Below are 23,602 nucleotides of genomic sequence, written 5' to 3' on the forward strand. Positions count from 1 at the left end.
GCAAAGGGAAATGTGTTCGCTACAGCAGCATTGTGATACAGGTAAGCAATCAAAGTAACAGAGTAAAAGAAAAAAAGTATTGAGTATACAAATGTACAATATATATAATACAAATAACAGAATTAAACATATTATATATTATGTGTAGAGGTACAGTAAAGGGAGTTATTCTTATTTGATTATGATTTTATATTAAAGGCTATTATTATAAACGCTGACTTGTTTATAATAATAATACATTTTATTTGTGTAGCACATTAAAAGGTACTTAAAGACACTTTACATGGTAAAAACAATGTGAAATCTAATACAAATGCACAATATATACAATAAATATAACAGAGTAAAAAATATTAAATATGATATACAGTAAAAGGAGTTATTCTTATTTTTTACAATTTAATTGATTTTATATTTATATCTGTAGTCGACTTGTTTATGCTGAGGAAGCCTGTTATTTACGACGGTCCCTGAAGGCAGCACAAAGCCGTGCAGACAGTGAAGGGTTAAAGTGTGTAATAGGATGAACGGATGTTGCGGAGAGCAGCATCTGATTACAGACAAACAACAGACGCATCGGAGGTCTGGGTGGGTGGGGGGGACACACAGCAAGAAACTACTTCTAAATAACCCTCCGAAGAAGAAGAAGAAGAAGAAGAAACACATTTTCCTATTTTTTGTATATTTCACTTTACTTTTCAGCCGAAGGAGTTAAGAAACAACCCGCGCGCCGACGGTTCTTCTCGGATCGGTCCTCCGGTGCCGGAGAGAGAGAGTCAGGTACGAGAGAGACACCTTCACCTGCCTGCTGCCAGCACATGTTGACACTCGTATCATATCATCCTGTTGTTGTTGTTACAACACAAATACATGTGTTTTTACAACACAAATATACGTGTTTTTACAACACAAATATACGTGTAAAACGTGTTTCTTTTACACGTATATTTATTTCCGTATTACTGGTGTAACGACAATATTTGTACCGACAGTCGTGTGTTTTTAAACACAGAGTACCACAAACTTGACAGGTGGTGCCTAAGCTAAGCTAACGTTAGCTTGTAGCTCGAGTTAGCTTAAAACTTAGTTTAGTGCTTTGCTAACGAAGTAACCGTTGCAAATACTTTAATACTTAATGTGGTGAGTGCTGTACTTCGTTATTTTTACGAGGTACTTTTTGAGGTACATGTCACGCTACTTCATACTTATACTCCACCTCATCTCAGAGGCAAATATTGTACTTTTTGAAAGCTGCAGGTCTGCTGAGACCCTCAGCTCATTTAAATCAAGATTGAAGACCTTTCTGTTTGCTGCTGCCTTTAATTTCCTGCATTTCTGCATTTTACTACTGAATTTAATTTCTTACACTGTTTCTTCAATTGTTTTTAAATCTCCTTTTCTTTTGCCTTATGTTTTGATGCTTTTAATGGTTTTATGTGAGGCACTTTGAATTACCTTGTTGTTGCAATGTGCCATACAAGTAAACTTGCCTTGCCTTTTTACTCCACTAACTATATTCATTTGATTCCTGTAGTTATTTTGGAAATGCAGATTAATAATACAATCAACACTTAAATTAACGATGTAATCTTATAGATGGAAACTGTGTTGATCCCTCGGTGACAGTCACAAGCTGCCGAGCAGATACAAATATAAAATGTAGTGAAGATGAACCCCACCTTGATCAGCTGCAACGTTAAAATGATGAATGCGTCACGAATTATAATCCAATATTATAATACAGTTTATTCTGAATGTGCCATGCTGCATAATGAGTACTTTTACTTCAGCACTTCAACAGGACTTTGACTTGTAACAGAGTATTTCTACACTCTGGAATAATACTACTTTTAAAAGAAGTAAAAGATCAGAGTACTTCTTCCACCCCTTGTGTTTTGTTACACTCACAGATGAAGTAAATTAAAATGTATTTTCTTGTTAAAATCGGGATTCATAAAGATAATATGGGAAACATTGATCTGAAAGAGGTTGAAAAGCTTTGTGGAGTTGCAGAGTTGGGTGACACTTCTGTGTTAACCATCACACAGTGTCCCGTGATTCAATTTATATTAGATAAAAACAATGCTGTTCATGGTTTGAAGTCACCAAAAACTACATTGCTATTGAATAATAATATATCGTGTTTCTCTGTGACCCTTTAAAAACAAATCCTACTGAATTGCGGTAAATACATTTAGTTTAATCAAGAAAACATTTGTTGTTATTTGCAGCCGTGACATTTCTCTTTTACTTTGAGGTTTACAGACCTCAGAACATGCTTTGTGAATGTGACGCCTCATCATGAAGTGCAATTTGTTTCATGTGTCGAGTGAGAAACGATCTCCGCCCTGTGATTTCTAACCACTGACGGTTTCATCAGAGGAGGCCGGCGGTCCGTTGGCTCATATACATCCATGTGTGGGCGTCTGGGAGGAGCAGCGGTATTACAGGAGCATCCATGGAGGGGCGGGGCGGGCAGGCTGAAACTTCCCCCAGCTTCAGGCTTCAAATCCTGCAGAGCAAGTGGAATTTCATGGAAACATGAAGTATGTCAGCGCAGAACGTGAACTCTCACCCAGTCTGTCAGGTCTGCTCTGATTGGCTCACCTATCTGCTCATGCTTTTTTTTTAAATTTGAACTCAAGAGAGTGACATCAGAAGTATGCAGTAATGTCAGATTGTTTTTGTTCCCCATCTGTTAACCAGCAGTAGGGTCAGTTATTTCTCATTAAGAATACTTAAAAAGACTTCAGAAAAAATTACCCGAAAGAGGCAGAAACAGACATTTATACTCCTCTAAAAACTTTTTAACATTTGATTTATATGAAAACAAAATAGATCAGAAGGAATACATCTTATTAAAGTTATTTCAAAATAACAACAAAGTGAAGAAACTAGAATGAAAAGAATAAGAAAATGAATTTACTTAAAATGTTGATTCACGATTATTTTCATGATTCATGAACCAGCAGATTATATTCTTGATTGATCTGCAAAACAAAGACGACATCTTCAAATTGCTTCTTTGCCCAAAAGATATTTAGCGTATTATTACGAAAAAGGAAAAAGCAACAAACCCTCACATTTGAGAAGCTGTAACAATCAAAAGTAGATGAATCGGATATCAGGCTCTTGTTCTTGTGAAGTCCTGGCTGTTGTGTGTTGGTGTTAGTGGCCCGCGATGCTTCATGCAGTCTCACTGGAGTCGACCGTGAACAGCAGGGGAAACGGGTCCGGCTTAATCTTTGCCACCTGCACCAGATTGTGCCGAGCCGACGGGTCGACGGGCTCACTGGTGTGGTTCTGTTTATAGATGAACTGGGAGAACAGCTGTTTGTGTGGGAACAAGGCTGAGCTGTCCCTTCTTGTTGGTGCTCCGCCTCTGTGATCCGCTTTGCTTGTGTCTTCTGTCCTCGGTCACATGGTTTGGTGTCGGTTAGCCTCGGCGCCTCGGGCTCTCAGACGTTACAGGAATGAGTTCATGGCAGTGTGTGGGCGTGTCAACTGTTGAATTCATAACTTTAAAGAATCCTGCAGCTGTATTTGAGTCAAATCTTGCTGCAATAATGTGATACTTTAAGGACAATTATTTGTGGATATTACGTGATATTGATAAACGACCTGTGAGAAATGATCACGAGTTATTATAATTCAATGTGATAATTCATCTCCTTTCAATGGAATCATATTGTGATATTGTCTAAATTGATAATAATAATAATAATAATAATAAGCACTTTCTTAACTTTTTTTTTCTCAGAAAATCTGATGTGCAATATCACAATATCACAATATCACATTACAGTTTGGTTTTTACGTCACACTTTTCATTACCACTCAGTTCAAAGCGATTTAAAAAAACAAATCCCAACTGGCAGCTTTCCAGTCACAACCTTTAAGCTCCATTTTCCCAGAATGCAACAGTGCTTGCAGCTCAGGACAGGGTTCCCTCTGCATAGTAATGTTGGAGAACAAAGGAGCCTGAGTGTTGGTTAAGATAAACTGTGAGCAGTGTGCACGCTGTTCTTCGTTCAGCTTTATTGTTCAGCTCGTGCTTAATAACGAACGGTGTCGTTGAATCAAGATATTGTCTTTTTGGGATTGTACTCCGTATTTGTGTGCTTGCATGTAAACGTAGTCGTGTACAGCTGCACATGTTTATTTATTCTCTCTTCAATTGCACTTAAGTTCTTGATGAAATGATCATTCGTCAAATATTTAATTCAGTCAGACGTAAACAAAACATTTTAGTATTATTTGAGTTTAATTATTATTATTTAATTTTATTTCTATAGCCCAATATCACACAGTCCTCAGGGGGTGTTTACAATCTGCACAACATCCGACATCTTCTGTCCTCGGACTCTCGCGTCACATGAGAAGAAAGAACCTTAAAGGGTGTGAGTGCGTACAGATGGAGAGGGAGGAGCTTATTCTGGACCTACAGCAGCTGAACTGTGGCTGGTTCAATGCCCTCACCTATCAGCTCTCACTGTCTCACTGCTCTCTGATGTCTAACTTGCTCCATCAAGCAGCTTGTGTGTGGTTTTGCATTATTTGATGTTCGTTACTTACCAGTTGCATTCGTTGTTTGTGTTCTGAGTAAAGTGGGCGGGGCTCTGGCTGGAAACAAATTGAATATCTTAAAAACTAAAACACTTTATTGATGGGAGATAATGAATTTCAAAAGAATGCTGTTTTGTATATTTTAGTCCCATTTTCTACAGATAATTCAGACTTCAACTGCTCTGCTGTTGGTCTTCCTCACTGAAATAGTGTTTAAATGAACTTTCAGAGACTCTCACAGTTACATCATCATCGTGTGGCAATGTAGGTGCAAGTGGGGAATGATTTGAAAATATTTCCCCTAATCTTTGGACAAATATGTTAAAAGAGCAATTATTTAGCTTTTTATCTTGAATTTCTTTTGCATGCATTGTATTTAATCTTATTTAGGTATTTTAATCCATAATAATCTACGGGAACATCTTCCAAAAGAAGCAGGCATGAGGTTTATTGTAATACATTATTTTTTTCAGAGGAACGTCTTTGAACATAATCAGAAGTGAAGGCGTGTGTAGGAAATGGGCTCATATAACAAATCACCGGTGTTTTCTTTAAACACAACAACCTGACACTCTTCCACTCACTGGCCAGTCAGGTCCCTTTAGAGGTGTGAGCTGAGGGCTCTGACCTCCTCTAATGGCTGTTACCGGCCGGTGCACAGGCTCCATGTGTGGCATTTCGCCGCGGCCCCCAGAATGTGTCACCTTCCAGCCAGCAGCGAGCTTAATACCGGGGCGTCTGGTCCAGCAGCGAGCCTGATACCGGGGCGTCTGGTCCAGCAGCGAGCCTGATACCGGGGCGTCTGGTCCAGCAGCGAGCCTGATACCGGGGCGTCTGGTCCAGCAGCGAGCTTTATACCGGGGCGTCTGGTCCAGCAGCGAGCTTTATACCGGGGCGTCTGGTCCAGCAGCGAGCTTAATACCGGGGCGTCTGGTCCAGCAGCGAGCCTGATACCGGGGCGTCTGGTCCAGCAGCGAGCCTGATACCGGGGCGTCTGGTCCAGCAGCGAGCCTGATACCGGGGCGTCTGGTCCAGCAGCGAGCTTTATACCGGGGCGTCTGGTCCAGCAGCGAGCCTGATACCGGGGCGTCTGGTCCAGCAGCGAGCTTTATACCGGGGCGTCTGGTCCAGCAGCGAGCCTGATACCGGGGCGTCTGGTCCAGCAGCGAGCCTGATACCGGGGCGTCTGGTCCAGCAGCGAGCCTGATACCGGGGCGTCTGGTCCAGCAGCGAGCCTGATACCGGGGCGTCTGGTCCTCCGGCTCATTAACCTCGCTCTGTGTTTCACCACTTTCTGTTGCTGTTGCTTCTGCTTCTTTTGTCTCTCAGGCTCGCGGTGACAAAGACTGTCTTCTGTTTGGACTTCTGTCCGTCTCTGTTTTTCGTCTCTGATAAGGTGAGTTCTGCTGTCATTGCTCTGATCCTGGTGCTACATGTGGTTCTGTGTGCTGGTTCTGTTCACAGGCGTGCTTGTTGTGCTCTCCTGTAGCACGTTTACTGGTATCCTGTACCTAAGAGTAGAGCTTTGGCTGAAGTGCGTCACTCTAAACACAGAGTCCTGTCCCTCGCTGTACCCGGTGTCGCATTACACGCACAAGCTTTCTCTCTTTTCTCTGGACTCCAATCGAAGACGGCACATTACAGACTCTGGTGAATGTTGCCATAGCGATGTGCTTCCCTACGCTGGGACAAGAGTGCGTGGTTGAAACTTTAAAGTTGTTAATGTCAATTAGGTTCTGCTAATTGCTAGCATGCTGACTATAATCACGATTGTGGTTGTGTAAGAGTGCTGTAAAGGGTCTGTTACAGTGACCACATAGAGTATAAGCTGTGTGTGTGTGTGTGTGTGTGTGTGTCTACAGTACTTGACTTGAGTATTTTAATGCTATGCTAAGCTAATACTTCATTTCAGAGGCAAACATTGTTGCTTGTTTTGCTACATGTATCTGCTACAGCTGTTGCTTTGCAGATGCATGTTAAAAACCTTGAGAGCATATAGAATACAACGTATTGTTATACAGTAAATAAAACTACCAAAGTGTATTTAAAATATACCAACAGCCGGCTAATATATGAATTACATGTTGCACAGTGAGTACTTTTACTTTAATACTTAAAAGTCAATTCAGCTGCTAATATACCCTCGAGAGTGATTTTGGAATGACGGACTTTTACTTGTAACGCAGTGTTTTTATATTGTGGTGTAGCTACTGCCTCCATCAGTTCATCACAGTTAAAGCTTTAAAACACAGAAGTCAAGTCTTCTAACTGTTAGAAGACCTGAAGCTGCTGGTTGTGACGACTGGGAGAGACTGACGTTCTCACAGTCTTGTTGGCCTTTGAGTGAAGATGTAGCTGAGCCACACACACACACACACACACACACACACACACTGCGGTAAAGACTCGTAACATGGAAACAAGGCCAATAAAACCGCTTGAGGGCAAACTCATCCAAGAAGACGTGATTCCCTCTAATACACATTTACAAACTTCTGACTTTCCTCAGTTGGCATTTCAAGCCACAGATACTCGTAATGTCTTTTTACTTTTACCAACAGCAGTCGCTTTGTCGGCGCTGTCAGCAGTTATGTTCTCAGCATCAGCAGCTCCGGCACACAGCTGTTTGTCAGGCTCTGATGTACCAGCTGTCCAGCTGTTGGCAGAGTGAAGAGCAGGCCCTGATGTGCACATACCCTCACATACCCTCACATGCTCTCACATACTCTCACATGCTCTCACATACTCTCACATATCTCACATGCTCTCACATGCTCTCACATGCTCTCACATGCTCTCACATGCTCTCACATATCTCACATACTCTCACATGCTCTCACATACTCTCACATACTCTCACATACTCTCACATATCTCACATACTCTCACATACTCTCACATACTCTCACATACTCTCACATATCTCACATACTCTCACATACTCTCACATATCTCACATACTCTCACATACTCTCACATACTCTCACATACTCTCACATACTCTCACATACTCTCACATACTCTCACAGGCTGTGCTGGAATGCAGACGTAGCTGAGCAGCTTATGGACTAATGCTGCTGCAGGCCTCCACCTGCGTGACACGTAGACGCATCCAGCCTGCAGCCCGTTGGTGCACATTAATCTGATTAATGACTGGAGCTTATGAGGTCTGGACCTGCCTCTCTATCCGCCACGCCTCCTCCTCCTCATTCCTCCCTCAGCTGGTCTCTGCCCTCCTCCTCCTCCTCATCCCTCCCTCAGCTGGTCTCTGCCCTCCTCCTCCTCCTCCCTCCCTCAGCTGGTCTCTGCCCTCCTCCTCCTCATCCCTCTCTCAGCTGGTCTCTGCCCTCTTCCTCCTCATCCCTCCCTCAGCTGGTCTCTGCCCTCCTCCTCCTCCTCCTCATCCCTCCCTCAGCTGGTCTCTGCCCTCTTCCTCCTCCTCATCCCTCCCTCAGCTGGTCTCTGCCCTCCTCTTCCTCATCCCTCCCTCAGCTGGTCTCTGCCCTCCTCCTCATCCCTCCCTCAGCTGGTCTCTGCCCTCCTCCTCCTCCTCCTCATCCCTCCCTCAGCTGGTCTCTGCCCTCCTCCTCCTCCTCCTCCTCTTTGCTGGCCTGACCCATTTCTCCATAAACCAACAACCAGAATCCTCCTCCTGTCTCACCATGACTCTTTCTCTCTCGCTCTCACTCTCGCTCTCTCTCCTGCCATCACCCACCTCTTTATATACCTCCTTATACGCACACATATATATATATATATATATATATATATATATATATATATATATATATATATATATATATATATATATATATATATATATATATATATATAACCATTTAAGTGACTCAGCCAGTGGTCTTGTCTCGGGAACAGAAACATTAGTGTTGGCTGTGGTAGTTTGGACTACAGATCTGCAGCTGTAAAGATCTCTAAAAAGTGTCTGAACTTCCCCACATATGACGAACAAGAACGTAAAAGTCACGGCTGAGTATCGCTGCTAGATATCTTAATAACGCAGCACCATGTTGTACTGAAACTTCTGCAGTGAAACGATTCCTGCAATGGCTCCTTTTTGAGCCCAGATCGAGATAAATGACTCGTTGTCTGAGTTTCTTCTCGCAGCCGATCAGTTGAAGCGTTATTTAATTTAACGTAACGTGTGATTGGCCCACCAGCGCAGCAGCTACAACCCGTACAGCCAGGACGGTCACAGTGCTAACAGTGCTAACAGTGGTCACAGTGGTCACAGTGCTAACAGTGCTAACAGTGCTCACAGTGGTCACAGTGCTCACAGTGCTCACAGTGCTAACAGTGCTAACAGCGCTAACAGTGCTCACAGTGCTAACAGTGCTCACAGTGCTCACAGTGCTCACAGTGGTCACAGTGCTAACAGTGCTAACAGCGCTAACAGTGCTCACAGTGCTCACAGTGCTAACAGTGGTCACAGTGGTCACAGTGCTAACAGTGCTAACAGTGCTAACAGTGCTAACAGTGCTCACAGTGGTCACAGTGCTAACAGTGCTAACAGTGCTAACAGTGCTAACTGTGCTAACAGTGGTCACAGTGCTAACAGTGCTCACAGTGCTCACAGTGCTCACAGTGCTCACAGTGCTAACAGCGCTAACAGCTAACCTGGTTGTTTTTTTCCCAAACCTGTAGAAACAACCATCAGAGGTCTGAAACAGGCTAAAGCAGGCTAAACTCTGCACAAAGGGAACTAAAGGTGTAGAATTCAGTCATTTGATATCTGATGAATTCATTTGTCTTCAAACCAGCTCCACTCGTCCTTTAAGCTGTTGCTGAGTTACAGAACATGAGAAGATGCGTCTTGGTGGCGTCTGACCTCCTCCTCCTCCTCCTCCTCCTCCTCCTCCTCCTCACTGCCCCGCTGTGTTTCTGGATTGTTGAGGAAACACTTCTTCGCTCACCCTGAACTGAGTTTGTGTTCTCTCAGTTCCCTCGTCTCATCTTTCCTCCGTCGCAACCTTTCGCTCTTCTCTCATTCCTTCTCGTCTTTCAGCATTCCTTCCATCACTTCCGGCCTCTTTCAACGGTTCCTCCTGTTCTCTGCCGATGAGGCCTGACGCTCTGCTGCCGGTTTTTGGAATCAAGGACCAAAACACCTGCAGCTTTCTGTACGCTGGTTAATGGTTAATGGACGAACTGAGAATAAACCCAGCAGGGGCCATCGATGAGCTTTATCTGTGAGTCTATTCTGCCTCACAAGCCGTGTTTACAGTCACATATTTCTCTGCTCATTTTGAAGTGTCTCATCATTAAAGGTATATGGAAACAGAAAGGTTGCTGCGCTCCTTTGAGGTGTTTCTAACGCGACTGTGGAAACACCTTCGTCGAATAGATTCTGACGTAGCGAACGTTCAACTCACACGACCGATCAGCTGTTTGTGTTGATGCCGAGGCGTCTTGTTTCGAAGGGAACGAGTTCCATGAAGCACTTTGTGGTGAACAGCCGACTGTTATCGCTTTTATTTACTCTGCACACCTCCAGCAGGTACACCACTAATACCAGAGCAAGCAGCCACACCTACTGGCTTTCAGTGAGCCGCACCCAGACGCACACACACGCGCACACACACACACACACACACACACACACACACACACACTCCTGTCCTGTAGGATGAAGGAGCAGTAATTAGCGATCCATAGCGAAGTCAGTTTTCTCGTTCTCACTCGTGTTCCAGCATGCTGGTGGCAGATATGATCGCTGCTAGCATACTTACCACTCACCTGTGATGTGCACACACACACACACACACACACACAGATACATATTCAACCTGATCTCTCTTGCACAAAGGCTCAGCGTGGTGTTAGCATGTAGCATGTGCAGGAGGTTCTGTGGTGGCAGCCTCAGCGTTTGGGCCGGCTGTATTTAGACTCCCACGCTGTTCCCTGCAGAGCTCACCAAGGCTACTCATCTAATTCAGCAGCGCCGTGCTCCCGGTGCACGTCTACGTCCACGTTACTCTGGGAGCCAGCTAGTCGTTCACAGTGAGAGGGAACATTGAGAAGCTCAGGGAGGAGAAGCACGTCACCGGCATCTTCCCACAGTCTGGTTGTTGGAGAGCAAAGTGCTTGATCGTGTCGGTGTCGTCTGCTTCGCTAATAACTGTTCTTCAAGGCACACGTAGTCTGTTTTTAAACGTTTTAAATGACAGGTATGTTCACACAGTAGATAGACCGATGTTTGGTCAGTGCTTCTGGTTTCAAACAACGACAACATTTTCATTTCACATGAAGTATATTCATTTTGTTATTTTAGTTTTAGTTTTTATATTAAAATGTGTTAATGTGACCACACAGCAGTACTGATGAGTACTTGGTCCATTTATCACATGCTCAGGAGCTTTCATTCATGTCACATGATCTTCTCCAGCAGATGGAGTTTTGCCCTACTTGAATTGCACTTATTACTTCTTGTCTTTATCATGAGAACTATTGTGATGAAGCAGCAGTTGACAGAACGAGTTCCCTTCTTCAGTTTCAGCACTGACTCACAGGAGTTTTCTTTGAAGCTTTGTGTGCATTGGATTCTATTGTTTCTCCTTATTCATGCTTTTATTTTGTCTCTTTGTTATCTGTTGAGATAAATGCTGTGATTGTTCATCAGTGACGCCTGGAAGCAGCAGTACGTAGTAAGCTGTATCATCTCTCTCTCTGCAGTATTTGCTGTAGCCGCCATCATTCACTGCTGTAAGGCCGACCCCAAAATGTCTTCCAACGGAGACCTCAGTGACCCGGGGAGCTCTGACAGCTTCTGGGAGGTACAGTGGACACACACACACACACTCACACACTCACACACTCTCTCTCACACACACACACACACTCACACACTCACACACTCTCTCTCACACACACACACACACACTCATACACTCACACACTCACACACTCTCTCTCACACACACACACACACACACACTCACACACTCTCACACACACTCACACACACACACACACACTCACACACTCACACACTCTCTCTCACACACACACACACACTCACACACTCTCTCACACACTCACACACTCACTCTCATTGCTCACATTAAGAAGACTCGACAGGTGAATATTCACCACTTCATCACTCACATTAAGACAATTATATTATGTTTAAATATGCAAATGAGGCATTATCTAATGATAACTTTTGGTGAATTTATGAGAAATCTACAAACACAAAATCGTGAAATAAACTCCTGAATGTTTCCTTCCCACTGGTCTGAAAGAAGACATGTTGTAAAATAAATATCAATCGTTGTCTGGCTTTAAGGAGACTTGACTGAATTCAGCACTGGACTGGGAGCCTCTCATTCGTACGCTCACTCATCACTAGCAGCGAGCTGCCGGGGACCCTGACCTGCTGACATGCTGTTTAGTGTGGGCAGGAGGAGCCCTGTGATTGGTGGACGTCCTGCTGAGCCACAGCGTTACAAAATCACTTAACTGCTGAATTATTACACCAGATCAAAACAGTATGAAATAAAACTCTTCAACATATATTCTGATGTTCTGCAAACTAGAGAATCCTCGTTTTGGGTTCTTGATGAGGCTGTGGGGGCAGCCGGAGGTGGTGTTTAGATAGACACACACACACACACACACACACACACACATAATGAGGCCCTGCTGACTGACGGCCGGCTTCACAGCGCTCCGTCTGGAAAAACTTCATGCCTTCAACCTTCCACTCACTCTCCGCTGTGTCGGTCCTCTTTCACTCTTTTCATTTCGTCTCTATTTTAGTCTCCTGTGCATCATCGCTCGTCTGCTAAACATCCTGCTGGAAAAGGGTTTTCGTGCACCGGTCTCGGTCTTATTTGTGTTTCACTGTGTCTGTTTGTTCCTCTGCAGCCGGGAAACTACAGGAGGACGGTGAAGCGGATAGACGACGGTCACCGGCTGTGTAACGAGATGGTCAGCTGCTTCCAGGAGAGGGCGAAGATAGAGAAGAGTTACGCTCTGCAGCTGAGCGACTGGGCCAAGAGGTGGAGGGGCGTCGTGGAGAAAGGTGAGCAGAAAGAACGGCTCTTAATGATTTACCTTTTGGTGAGTTTTGGTTCCCCACAGTTAATCTGCAACAAATTCATTTTAACACGAGAAACATTTTTATGAAGCTCCACAGAAAGGACACCAGATGGTTTGTTCAGAAAATGAGGAATGTGTCGGAACGAGGCGGCAACCGCCGGTTCTGAAAAGTGAAGTCGATGCTTCACGTGTTAAAGCTGCATTCTCTCTAATGTCCACCAGGGGGCGACTCCTCTGGTTGTATAGAAGTCTATGAGAAAATGACTCTACTTCTCTCTTGATTTATTCCCTCAGTAAACATTGTAAACATGAGTTTATGTCTCAATCTCTAGTTTCAAGTCTTCTTCAATACAGCATGATGTTCATTTAGTACATTATGGTCCATTTAGAGTCACACAGACCATAAAGCAGGGGATGCTTTAGGGCGGGGCTACACAGTGATTGACAGCTCTCTACCAGAGACGTATACGGCGTCTCTACGTCACTCCTCAGTCCATATATGGTCACTTCCTGTTCACCGGTTGCAATACGGCCAAAACACTGGACTCAAGGCTTCTAAACGGAGGTCCACAAACCAAATGACTGACGATGACTATGTCCACTTCTTACACACAGTCTATGGTTGTATGATACAAACGTTTCAGAGCTAATTGTATCTTGAAATATGTCAGAAGAATACCTCACGATGACGTTGTGTAAACATCATTTACTCAGTTCACAGCTTCATTGATTTACAGGAAGTGTATTTTAAAGCATTGGCTGAAAAACTCTCGATACCAAACCTGGATCAGACCAAAGCAACCAGCTGGTTGCTTTGGTCTGTCCGTTAATGTGTGTCCTCTCGCCTCTCGTGTCCCTTCAGGTCCTCAGTACGGGACGCTGGAGAAAGCGTGGCACGCCTTCATGCAGGCGGCCGATCGGCTCAGCGAGCTGCACCTGGAGCTGCGTGAGCGGCTGGCGGGCGAGGACAGCGAGAAGCTGCGCAACTGGCAGAAGGACGCCTTCCACAAGCAGATGATGGGAGGCTTCAAGGAGACCAAGGACTCGGACGACGGCTTCCGCAAAGCACAGAAACCCTGGGTCCGCAAACTGAAAGAGGTGAGCGGCACGGCGGCGGAGCCGCGGGGATGGATTCGTGTGTTCGTCACACGTTGGTGTCTGTGTCGACGCGCCGATGTTACACTGCGGCGGCGGTTTTACATTTTCAGAACGACAATGAGGTGACTGTAATCTAAGAATATCGTGTGTGTGCGTGTCTGTCGAGGTGGAGGCCAGCAAGAAGAGCTACCATCAGACCAGGAAGGAGGAGTGGACGGCGGTTACCAGAGAAACGCACGCCAAGGCCGACCCGGCCAAGTCTCAGGAGGAAGTCCGCAAATTCACAACCCGGGCGGAGCGCTGCAGCGAGGAGGCCGACAAAGTATAAACACACACACACACACACACACACACACACACACAGAGTCCCATGCGTAGCTCCACTTGTACCAGTCTGGGTGTGTCAGTTGGTGTCCTGAGAAACGTGTGTGTGTGTGTGTGTGTGTGTGTGTGTGTGTGTGTGTGTGTGTGTGTGTGTGTGTGTGTGTGTGTGTGTGTGTGTGTGTGTGTGTGTGTGTGTGTGTGTGTGTGTGTGTGTGTGTGTGTGTGTGTGTGTGTGTGTGTGTGTGTGTGTGTGTGTGTGTGTGTGTGTGTGTGTGTGTGTGTGTGTGTGTGTGTGTAGAAACATGACCCGGCTTGTCTGCTCTGTTCTCCTGCACACAAACCCAGCGTGAGAGAGAAAGCTGCAGGCGCTGAGGAGGGAAATGATCAACAGGGAAAGGGCCGCCGGTAGATTGAGTTCGGGGAAACTTTGCTGCCAGACAGCTTTTCATAACGAGGACAGAAGCTGTGATCGCTGCTCTCTTCAAACACACCGGCCTCCTTCCACAGAGACACTGATTCTACCTCTCAGAACAGCTGCTGCTCTACTGCTGCCTGCAGCTGATCCACTGTCTCAGTGAATCAGCAGCAGGCAACACACTGACGATGAATAAGTGCTGCATGCTTCCTACGTACTGTCCCTTTAACAAGGACATGAAATCCAACGTCGTGACTCATTTGTAGAGTTTGGGGAATTAGCTGAGAACGCACCTGAACTTCAGTGATTGGTGATGAAACAATAAGACTTGTTTCCACTGGAGTAGTGCTGTAGAAGAAGAAGCAGACGACTCTCACGGTAGCTGCTGCGGACCACGCCTTCAACACGGTCCTTCTGAGGACCAGATCTCCTCGTTCTGTCGGTGCAGCTCTACGAGGAAACGCTGTCCGGGGGAAACGCAAAGAAGGAAGATCAACGTGATGTGTGTGACTCAGGACGCTGAGGCTTCCGTTTAGGTTCAGCTGAACTTCAGGACTTATTTTATTGAACACTTTATCAGCAGACAGGTTTTCTATAGACGTACACACAGCAGCATTATCAAGCTTTACATTTGAGAGAGCAGTGAAACATAAAGTACGCTTTGACTCACTGAGATGAAGGGTGGACTGTTGGATTGTTGTGTCGCCCCCTGGTGGTCGGTAGAGACACCGATGTTTGTAATGTATCTGGGCTGATTCACGTTCAGATGTCAAAGTGAATCCTAGCATTCAGGAGCAGTGAGCTCACTATGAACACGCAGACAGGAGGAGCCGGGGATCGAACCGCCAACCTCGGATGCACAAGATATTTGGCCCAATGTGCGGGTGGTTTTGTGTGCTCTGATCACAGCGTCGTTTACGAGATGCATTTTAAAACACGTGCGCACGGTCTGTGTGTACATCACCCACTGAAACACATCAATCCTGAGGTTTCACCACACAGGAACATTCCATTCTCTGCATCTTCCTCAATGTAGGTTGACAAAGGTGTGTGTGTGTGTGTGTGTGTGTGTGTGTGTGTGTTGCAGGTGAAGCAGCGCTACACGAAGGCCCTGGAGGAGCTGAACCGATGTAACCCCCGCTACATGGAGGACATGGAGCAGGTGTTCGACCTGACCCAGGAGGCCGAGCGTAGGCGGCTGCGCTTCTTTAAAGACGTCCTGCTGGACGTCCACACACACCTCGACCTGTCCGCCAAAGACGGGTAGGACGCGCACACACACACACACACAGTGATTCGGTGATTCATGATCCGTGACTCGGAGCGAAGTTATGCAGAACTGCGGCGGTTTAAATGTGCGAGTGTGTGGACACAAGAGTTAATGGAGAACTCTGTGTTGTCCGTTAACCTTTGACCTCTCGCTCTATTTAAACAAGCCACTGTTACCACGGTAACCACCACGGGTAAAGTCCAACGAGGTCTTTGTCCAAATATTGAACAAAAACTTCACCTCTTAACTTTGCTCTGTGAAGAGGAATGTGCTTCCATCCAGCGGTGTTATTGATATTTCACTGTTTGTCTTCTTGTTTTACTTTAAAGTTAAATTATTTATTCTTCAAAATCAACAATTCCAGTTTGAGTAGAGAGCTGCTGCTGCTCTCGAGCAACAGAACCGTCATGACCAGAACTAGAACATGTCTTCAGTGAGAACAACACAGTTAAAGGTTCATTTATTTATTTTACAAAGAATAGAAAACACTGGAATCTATTCATCCAACAAGTCAAAAAACATTCACTGACTCTTCACATTTTTACAACCTCTGCTGTTCTCTCCTCAGTTGTTGTGTTAGCATTGTAACAGCATTCCTGTCGGCCTGTATCGGACACAAAGTCAGAGAAAAGAACGGTGAACTTGGATTTAAAATGTGTAATGACAGAACTTAGAGGAGGAGGAGGAGGAGGGGATGATGAAGATGGCTGACAGTCATCTCGTCCAATAGGTTCAAAGGTCTGCACCGGGACCTGGGTCAGACCATCCAAGCAGCCAATGACACTGAAGATCTGCGATGGTGGAGGAACACCCACGGACCGGGCATGAGCATGAACTGGCCACAGTTGGAGGTGTGTGTGGACACACACACACACACTAATCTACTCCTGGCACTATTTACAGCACTTCATTCATTCCTCCTCTTTTTTTCCTCCACGTTTCTCGAGCAGCAGGAGAACTGTGAGGACTCGTGGTTCAGTGTGTGTTTCAGAGAGACGGACTGAATGTTAAACAGGCTTCCAGTCAAAGCCTTGTTGTGTGACTGGGAGCTGTGTGTGGGGTCAGGAATGCCTGAACACACACACACACACACACACACACACACACACACACACACACACACACACACACACACACACTCTCTCTCTCTCATGTTGTGGTAGAATCTACAGATTTCACTGCAGCTCTGCAGACTCTCCTCAACATAATAAATACAAACTCTCAGTTCTTTCGTCTGCTGGGATGTTTCTGAGGCTCCAGCCTCAGTGGTGATATCGCTGATTATCATTCATCACGCAGGTATTTCTGCACCCTCATCATCATCATCATCATCATCATCACTCTGGTCCTCAATCCATGTGTTGTCTGTGAAAAGGTCTGCAGACCCGATTGTCAGGTCACAATAGAGATGCAATCACCTGGATTCCCGCCCACTTTTACTTTAGGCAGAGACACAGTGTGTGTGTGTGTGTGTGTGTGTGTGTGTGTGTGTGTGAGACCTGATTGTAGACTCGTGTTGTTCTATTCTCTCGAATTTCTCCCAATTTCTGAGACATCTGCACACCTTTTGTAGTTCCGTTACCGACCTGTTTGTAGCTGTTCTACCCGTACAGCGATACAGCCGCTATCGTTCAGAGCAGCGGTGCCGTTGTCACGTTGTTCCTGAAGGGGCCTCGGGAGGCGGAGACAGCGATGGAGAGGACGAAGAGGCTCAAATACTCACGCAGGGGGAGCGTTTATAAGTGAATGAAAACATGCCAGAGGGGCCAATAGTTCTGTATTCTTTCCAGAGAATTGAAAGTGAAATCCATTTAGTCCGATTAAAACTAAATAAACATGTCATTGATCGATCTGGAGTCGTTAAAAGTCAACAGAATGCAGGAAACAAAGTCTCCTGGAGGAGGAGCATCGTCCTCATCACTCTTCTTGAGGTGTCAAAAGAGATTTTCTTCACACCGCGGGAGGGACAACGGGACAACGGGACGAAGTTAACAGCGTTCACCTTCCACAGTGTTTCCAGAACTGAATCGTTTAGAAAGAGGAAGAGAGATGTCTGCAGAAAGAAATTAATCTCTTCTGTCCTCTGAGGAATGTCCTCTGGTGTTCCCACAGCGCCACTGACACGCTAACAGAGAGCCATTGTCCAACACACACACACACACACACACACACACACACGTCCTGTCGTGCTGATAGTTGAGGGTGTTACCGGTAACTGTATCCTCGGCCTCCTACTTCTGTCAGCAGCCTGGTATCGTGTCTGTGATGCTCTGATCCCCTCAGACTCCATCAGACTCTATGTGAAACGCATCTAAACGTAGAAAGTGATGAACACATTGATGCATTCGAATTAAAAGCTGAGAATATTTACTTCACAGTCTTGAATCCTTTTCATCTGTAAGAGTAAGAATGCGTTATTTAAGTTAAGTCCTGTTCATGTGATCATTGTGTGTGTGTGTGTGCAGGAGTGGTCTCCGGAGGCGAGTCGCTCCATCAGCAGGAAGGTGCGAGGTGGAAACTCGGAGGACGACGTGGTCACCCTCACCAACATCGTGTCTTCGGGCGGAGTGGACGTCCCACCGAGTCCCATCACGCTGGACACCGGCAGGTAGGAGGACGCCGCTCAAAGCCTCGCCGCCGCGGCTCATGTAGGAGGGCAGCATGGAGACTCGAGGGCTGCCTGAGATGTGTGACCCAAATCTACTCATTGCTGATCATCAATGAGCGCATTAACAGACGCTGAAGTCAGTAAACCAGCGAACATTCTGAATGTTCACCTTTTACTCCGTCAGTCATTTAAAGGCTTTCTTTTCTTCATTAAAACAATTTAATAATAAGGAAACTAAAGGTTCTATTTTTATGGATGAAAACAAATGTCATTCGTAGTTTTAATGATATGTTACCGGTATATCACGTAAAGGAGACGTTTCCTCCAAAGCAGAAGAGCTTTGGCTGTAACTCGCTTGCTCGACTTCTTTCTTTGATCCCATCACGTCTGTGAAACGGCCGCATTCAGCTTCATGTCTTTTGACTGAGGTCTGAAATGAGCTGGGAGGACAGGGGACAGGTTGTCCTCTTTGTCTCACACAGGAAGCAGTCGCACGAAGCCGGCGCAAACACTGACGATGCAGCGTGTTAAACCTGTGCGCCGGCCTTTCAGCTTCACAAAGAGACGTTTCAGGTGTGCAGCGGTGCATCGCAGCGCTTTGTGTTGACGTGTTCTCTCTTCACGCACATGTGGCTGACTGTGCGATAACACGTTGCTCGTGTCATGTGTTTGCCTGTAGTGTCTCACTTTAAGAACATAGAATCTTTCAAAGTAAAGGTTTCACGGTCTCGACTCCTTTACTGATGAGAATGTTTCACTGATGAACGTCGTGTTTCTGTCACTCGTGTTTTTCTCTTTGTGGCGATTTGGGACCGGCTTCATCTGTGTCTGTGTGACTTCCTGTCTTCCTCTCAGGGTGAAAGATTATTCGTCGGACTGGTCAGACGAGGAGAGTTCTAAGAAGGAGCTGGCGGTGAACGGCGTGGGGGGGGAGGAGGAGGAGGAGGAGGAGGTAGAGGGGGTGCGAGTCCGAGCGCTCTATGATTACGCGGGCCAGGAGGCCGATGAGCTCAGCTTTAAAGCAGGTATTAACACCTACTAATGCTTACGGGGGTCTTTGGTTTGATTGATCGGTTTTAGTTTTATGACTTCTGTCATTTTCATTAAAATGTGCAAAACAGACGATAGAAACGATGGAAAATAAAAAACATCAGAATCAATCTTTTCATCCAAATAAAAGCAGAGAATATAAATACTCTGTTACAAGTTAAAGTCCTGCACCAGTGCTTCAGTAATAGTACTACAGTATTACCATCAAAGTATTTTTAAAGTACTAAAAGTAATCATGCAGAATGGCAGAACATATTGAAATACTGTTTTGTGTTTTGTGATACTGAATTTATTCTCAAAAACAGTTTCCATGCAGTTTACTTTATGTTGTTTAAACATTGATGGAGTCAATAATTTGACAGAATAACAGAATAAGGTAAATGTAAAGACAGGAAGTAACACTTTTAAACTGCATATGGCAGTGTGTACTTGTTGTGTACTTTATACTGTGACTCTGAAAAGATGAATATAAAAGAGATTTAGTTTATCCTTAAAGATATTTATCACAATTAAATGAGAGAATTAATTCCTTTCTATTAACTTTGCACATTTTCATGAATTCACAGCTTCAAAAACAAACATATTTACACGTACGAACAGAAAAGAGTGAATATTTAAGAGCCTGAAATGTGATTTTGTTTTGTCTTTTTGTTGGCCGGTGATGATGACTCGTCTTAACACCTTCACACACACACTCGTGTCAAACACGTGGCTTCATGAGTGCTGATGCTTCAAACAGAAGACATCAAACTCATGTATTTCTGTGACTTGGCTCATTGTGGCAGAAATAGTCATGATTTCTAACTCTGCATGATGTGAGCGACGTGTGAGCAGCTTCACGTCGTCTGTCGTCTTTGGAAATAAAAGCAGAAAGTCAGAGGGTTGATGCTTTTATTTTGATGGAGTGAGTTGCTGCTCTAGTTTCCTGTTTGAGTGGAAACAGTTTGGCTTCATGAAATACTTCCTCCGCTGGATGTTTTAAACTAACGATCAATAAACATCCTCGTCTGTCTGTGAGTCGAGTAAAGTCTCTTTTATGTGAATGAAGACTTTACACAGTTATGAAGAAATACAATGTAAAACAATAAGAGACTTCAGTTTATTAGTTGTTTTGATGAATGGCTTTCATCAGCAAATGATGTGTACGATTGTTAAGCTTCTTTGTGTGTTCTGATGCTTGGAGGATTATGATTGTTGTCATATATTTAAAGCTGAAAACTCAACACAACAGATGTGAGTTTTCTGACCACTTCTTCCCTCCAGGCGAGGAGCTGCTGAAGATGAGTGAGGAGGACGAGCAGGGCTGGTGTAAAGGACAGCTGAGCGGCGGCCAGGTCGGCCTCTACCCCGCCAACTACGTCCAGGCCGCCGCCTCCTGATGGCCCGCCCCTCTCCGGTCACCCAGCCAACGGTACAACTACACTCGAGATGCCAGGACCAATGAGAAGCTGACGTGTAGACGGTGAAACCAGACGGTTTGTGCAACTGACTGTGAAACTCGTCACAGTTTGTTTTTCTTTTCTTTGAGCTGTGTTTTTGAGAACCAGCCTCGGCCTCAGACCGAGGTCACAGACCGAGGTCACAGGCCGAGGTCAAAGTCCGGAGTCCCGCCGACACGAACAGACACTCAAACAACACGGGACCTTGTGGATTTCTGCTCGCCGCCATCTTTTTCAGTTACTAGAGTCACAAAATCCACATGTCCACAAAGAGGACAACACCTGGGTGAGGTCATCAACAGGGCTGACTGTGATTGGTTGAAACATCTGTCAATCAAACATGCTTCTTTTTCAAGAAATTGATGAATAAGCTCATTTGCTTTCTTGCAGAGTTGGATGAGAAGCTGGATACCACTTTCATATCTCACGTAAGACTAAAGCCAGCAGCCTGTTAGCTTAGCTTAGCATAAAGACTGGAAGTTTAAAGACTTTCTTTTGGAATTAAAAGTCTGATTCATTTTTGTTAATTGAATGTTAAATGAGCACTTCTACGGCTCGGATTGCTGCAGAAACTCTTGATTTGAATCACCAGGACAAAAGATGACTGTTTTACAAAATATTTGGTTCCCTGATTTAAAAAGTCAAAGTTTCAAACTCCCAGGATGCATTTTGGCGAGAAACACCCAATTGACCCTTCTCTAAGCCCCGCCCCCAGCTGTCGGGAACCTGGTCGGAGCTGGCTGATGCTACGCTATGATTGGCCAGTCTGCGTTCGAGAGGCGGGACTTAGCGAATGCTCAGTTACAAGGTTGTGTGTCTAAAATTGCAAAAACTCAACCATTCGAGTTTATTGCTTATCTTTTGCAACTCGTGGGTCAACTTCTAGTCACGACCCAGTTACGAGCTTAACTACTTGTGTAACAATCCGTCGTCTGTTTCCGGTCCAAATGCTATGCTAAGCTAACCGGCTGCTCGCTGTAGTTTTCTCAACCCGTCGGCATAAAACTATATTTTTATTAAAGCCTCAGTATTCTCATCTTTAAATAACATGAACTTCTTGTGGGGAAAATATAATTTTAATAGAAAATGTGGGACTTTTTTCAGTAGTTTTCAGTCTTTGACCTCGTGGCCGTTTGAGGAACTGCAGCTTGAGGCACTTCGTCATCTTCATCATCCTCACCGCTCAGCTGCTTGAATCAAAAGAGAAACAAACCCGATGAACAGGCTGTCGGTGCCTGAAGTGTCTGACGAGGAGCCACCGCTCCCAGTAGAAACCAGTAGAATCTCCCGGACCCGGACTTCAGTGTTCTAGCTTTTGATTGGCTCGTTCAGCTCGACGGCGGTTTGCTTGTTATTTTGTAGGTTTTTAGGCGCGACACTGAATTCACTTTCTTCCCTCTTTTTTTAACGTGTTAGCTGTATGTTTATATGAAGTCAACTTTGATGATTGACCTGTAAACTGTCGCTACCGGTTAACTTTTTTTTTTTAAGAATCGCATTTTTATGGTCAAATCTTTTTGCTTTCTAATTTATTCTCTTTAATTTAGCAATCTCTCTTCATTTCAGTGAAGTTGACTGTTTAGATTTTCTTGTTGCTAGTTTTGTTTTGCGATCACGAAGCACACGCACTTCAAACATCTGGAATAATCAGTGATAATATTGTCAGGTTTTGGGTATTTTCTATGTGTAGGTTTGTGTTGGTGTGTGAGGAGCCTCCTCTGTCCTGCTGATGTCAGCATCCCGACAGCTAACCCACGATGACGCGGATCATTAAAACACGACAGAGCTGCTTCTTTATTCTTTGCTTTCAGAAACTATAACGTGTACAGAACGTAAAGCGGGAGCAACAATAAAGAGCTTTCTGCAGCTGGAGCTTTGACCGACTCTCTTTTGTGCTCGCGCTGTGGTGACGGTGTAACATCCTGCAGAGTTCAGTCAGCACGTGCTGGAGATGTTAGGCGCCTCTGGTTCTGGAGGTAAAAGTTATTTCCATTGACGATGTTTCGGGACTCAAAGTTGGAGCACGAAACTCATTCGAGTCTAACAACCGAGCGCAACAACACATTTGGTTCTGTCATGAAAAATCAAACTGCAAACAGAATCTGCAGCCGGAGTCGCATCACTTCTGATTTCTGTCTTTTCTGAAATCGGTAAACATGGCGCCACGTTTCGTTTTTCAACGGTAACAAGGAAACATTGTGAATTCTCCACACGTCTGATTTCTGATTCACTGGTGCTACGACCAACGACACCAGGAGGCGGGGTTACAGGAGACGCTTTACTGCGCATGCTCTGTGGGCCCATTGGTGCAGAAGATCGCTGGAAGGTCCGGGTACCACTGAGCAACACGGCCTCCGACGCAGTATCCAGCTCTCTCTATATATACATGTACACATATAAATACATAAACCCTGACATGTCCAAAAAGTATTTAGAGCATCACAGTTTGAACTTCACCTCGATTACAACGATCATAAACACCGGTGACACCTGGTGGTTGAAACAACAACATCAGCTGTTAAAGGTCCAGACCGTCTGAAAGTTCTTATTCTGTGACGGAGGAAGTACTCACAACTCTACTTGTGTAAAAGTAGTAATACTACTTAAGTCCTGTATTCAAATATTTACTTAACAGCAGACACGGAGCATCAAAATGTACCAAAACTTCAACACATTGAGCAGAATGGATCATTTCATAATATTAGATTGGATTATAATTATTGATGCATAAATGAGTTCATTTTAATGTTGCTGCTGTGGAGCAATTTATAATA

General features: G+C 44.9%; 1 protein-coding gene and 1 long non-coding RNA gene across 4 annotated transcripts; one reads left to right on the forward strand and one right to left on the reverse strand.

The window, feature by feature from the left end:
• Positions 1–545: 545 nt before the first annotated feature.
• Positions 546–22,688, forward strand: pacsin3 (protein kinase C and casein kinase substrate in neurons 3). 3 transcript variants are annotated; one of them, XM_079281844.1, is made up of 12 exons: positions 546–780; positions 5,896–5,962; positions 9,590–9,773; positions 11,257–11,357; positions 12,451–12,607; positions 13,487–13,722; positions 13,889–14,044; positions 15,549–15,724; positions 16,462–16,582; positions 18,197–18,339; positions 19,195–19,364; positions 20,653–22,688. In XM_079281844.1, the coding sequence occupies exons 3-12, from the start codon at positions 9,761–9,763 to the stop codon at positions 20,766–20,768; spliced, it is 1,389 nt and encodes a 462-aa protein (XP_079137970.1). In that variant the 5' UTR covers positions 546–780; positions 5,896–5,962; positions 9,590–9,760; the 3' UTR covers positions 20,769–22,688. The 3 variants fall into 3 exon arrangements, with proteins under 3 accessions (XP_079137970.1, XP_079137972.1, XP_079137971.1); XM_079281846.1 differs by lacking the exon at positions 9,590–9,773 and having other exon boundaries at positions 547–780; XM_079281845.1 differs by lacking the exons at positions 5,896–5,962; positions 9,590–9,773 and having other exon boundaries at positions 547–780.
• Positions 1,575–3,271, reverse strand: LOC306786927. Its single transcript, XR_013772513.1, has 3 exons — positions 3,084–3,271; positions 2,927–2,990; positions 1,575–2,512 (listed from the first exon to the last, which is right to left on the reverse strand). It is a non-coding gene; the product is annotated as an uncharacterized lncRNA (long non-coding RNA).
• Positions 22,689–23,602: the final 914 nt, after the last annotated feature.

Source organism: Melanostigma gelatinosum, assembly GCF_949748355.1.
Source record: "Melanostigma gelatinosum genome assembly, chromosome: 2".
NCBI lineage: Eukaryota > Metazoa > Chordata > Actinopteri > Perciformes > Zoarcidae > Melanostigma > Melanostigma gelatinosum.